Raw genomic sequence first — 2,489 nt, 5'->3', positions numbered from 1 at the left:
TTTGCTTCATGGTGGGTTTTATTGAGAACATGGGACAATGTGACACTCAGGAATTTTTCGTCATAGTATCTTTTATCCAGGAGTTGAACTTAATAAGGTTGGTGTACATGGCTGGCACACCAGGTTTACCACATGGTATAGGGCCAATTGATGTGATACCTTGGAGAACACCATCACAGATCAGTGGGCCTCCGGAGTCACCCTAAAGAACGACAGGGACAGGAGTAAGGCAGGACCTGGCAGTTGGATTCTAGTAGACAACCTGGAACTGACTCCCAAGGGGATTAATACAGGGACTCTAAAGATAGCTCTATCAGTAGGTGAGGGAATCCAGCTCTTGGGTGGCCATCTCTTCCAGGGACATGGGGTTGTGGTTCAGGGTGGATTTGACTGTCCCCTAAGACAAATCACAGAGGAGAAATAGTACCAGCTACAGGATCCTCCCCTCCCAGGGTGCATCCCTTCCATAGGGAAGGATGCAAAGAGCCTGCCTAGTCAGGGTGTTGAAGTGGGAACCAAGAACCTCAGTTCCAGCTTTCAGCCCTTCACTTCATGGCAGGGAGGGTCTGTCTCACCTTGCAAATGTTTTTGCCTCCACCCATCTCTCCTGCACACAGCATGACATCTGTCACCTTCACATTGTGGTTTTCTATACAGGTCTCAATAGGCAGGAGCTTGATGGACACACACTGGAGATCATCTGGCTTTTGCCCTGTACATCAGAGGGAAAGTGGGTGGTGAGCAGGGCCCAGTCCAGTGTTCTCTGCCCCTCCTCCACACTCAGATGTGTTCCTTGGAGAAGACTCACATTTGGTGGGTGTAATGCTGCCCCAGCCTGAGGCTAGGCATGTGCTCCCCAGCTTGGACTCCTTTGTGGGCAGGGCGATGGGCTTCACAACATCTGTGATGTCTGCAGGCTTGCTGAGGCGGAGCAGCATCAGGTCATTGCTGAAGTCAGCCCCAGGAGGTATTGTTTGAAGCATCAGGAGGCTCATGTTGAAGCCAGGGTGAGGGAAGCTTTTGCTGACCAATCGGTGTTGAGCAGAGGGTTCCTCTTGGAATAGCTTGTTTTTGCCCAGCCAAACCTCAAACTTCCTGGGGGCCAGGGAAGAGATGGAGCAAGTGAGAGGAGGCAATGGGGAGATTGGATAGAGTAAATAGGAAGGGGTGGGGGAGGAGGGAGGGAGGAAGGAAGAGAGTCAGGGACAGAAACATACACAGACAGAAAGATACACACACACACACACACACAGAAAAAGATACAGAAAAACAAACAGAGACAGAAAGGCACATACATACATACATAAATACTTACATACATACACAAACACACACATACGTACATACATACATACATACACACATACATACATACATATAGAATCAGAGAGACGGAAAGAGATAAAGACAGAAACAGAAGACAAGCGAAGAGGGGGCAGGAAGGAGCAGCAGGCCTGAGAGCTGCTCAGGTGCAGGTAGGACAGGGCTGAACTTCCCTAGCATGTAAGACCTGGCCTGTAGAACAAGGTCTGAGCCCTCCCCTCCCTCCTCAGCATCCAGCTCTCTGTACTCAGTTACCTTACCCAGCTCCAGTTCTGACCAGCCCTTCTCTGTGTGTCCTCAGAGTGGACAGAAAGTCCTAAAGGCAGAGCTGCCCTGAGGAGAGTGAGGACTTCTCTCACAGTCTATCCTCAGGGACAGCACGTTCTATCCTCAGGAGCCCTTTGGGCCTGGCCCCCACTATGGTCAGTAGTGATAAAAGAGAACACACAAGACCCAGACCCAGACAGGTGTGGGCAGAGTCACACACACAATGACAGATGGCCACGGAGACAGTAAGATGTAAATACAGACAGGAGCTGTCTGACAATAAGACAGAAAAAAAAAAAAAAGAAAAAAGAAAAAAGAAACAGGACTCTGAACACAAACCTGGAGGGAGGAGTAAAGAGAGACCCAGGAGGTCATGGATAGTTTTAGCCAGTCCCACTCCCCTGCCCTTCAGTACCCCAGCCTGTCCTGGAGTCATGATCTCTGGCTGCCACCCTGCTTTCCTGTCTCCACCCTTACTCACTCGACATAGCAGTGGGCAGCTGTAAGAACCCAGTTGCGGTCCAACAGGACTCCCCCACAAATGTGTTCCTTGTTGTAGTACACAGCCACCTGCCAGGGTTGGGAATTCTTCTCACAGTTAAATCCTCCAACCACCCGAGACTGGACAGGAGGTACAGCATCTGCAACAGGGGAAATCAGGGATGGGAGATTTGGCACATGTAGGGAGGTGCACCTTTAGGGGAACAGCTAATCAGGGCTGGGATCTGGGTACATGGCCAGGGGATCTGGGGGAAGGGACCCATATATGGCTGGTCCTGGATAGGGAGATGAATGCTTTGTGTACAGAAATAACTCTTGAATCAGGAATTGGGTATAATGTCAGGTCACTTTATAGTTTTGGGTTAAGGGAAGACAGGGAAGTGAGAGAGAGAGAGAGA

The 2,489-nt window shown here is 50.1% G+C and overlaps 1 protein-coding gene across 1 annotated transcript in view; it reads right to left on the bottom strand.

Annotated features, from left to right (window-relative positions):
* LOC110298254 (kallikrein 1-related peptidase b8) overlaps nt 1–2,489 on the bottom strand; it is a 4,387-nt gene continuing 1,898 nt past the window's right edge. Inside the window, exons 2-5 of the mRNA XM_021167389.1 lie at nt 2,072–2,231; nt 809–1,095; nt 576–712; nt 1–202 (exon numbers count right to left, since the gene is read on the bottom strand). Coding sequence (XP_021023048.1) covers nt 47–202; nt 576–712; nt 809–1,095; nt 2,072–2,231 — 740 coding nt within the window. The 3' untranslated portion in view covers nt 1–46. The remainder of the gene's footprint in view (nt 203–575; nt 713–808; nt 1,096–2,071; nt 2,232–2,489) is intronic.

The sequence above is a fragment of the Mus caroli genome, chromosome 7, assembly GCF_900094665.2.
Source record: "Mus caroli chromosome 7, CAROLI_EIJ_v1.1, whole genome shotgun sequence".
In the NCBI taxonomy this organism is placed as follows: domain Eukaryota; kingdom Metazoa; phylum Chordata; class Mammalia; order Rodentia; family Muridae; genus Mus; species Mus caroli.
The sequence above is the reverse complement of the archived record's forward strand: the minus strand, read 5'-3'. Positions and strand labels throughout refer to the sequence as shown.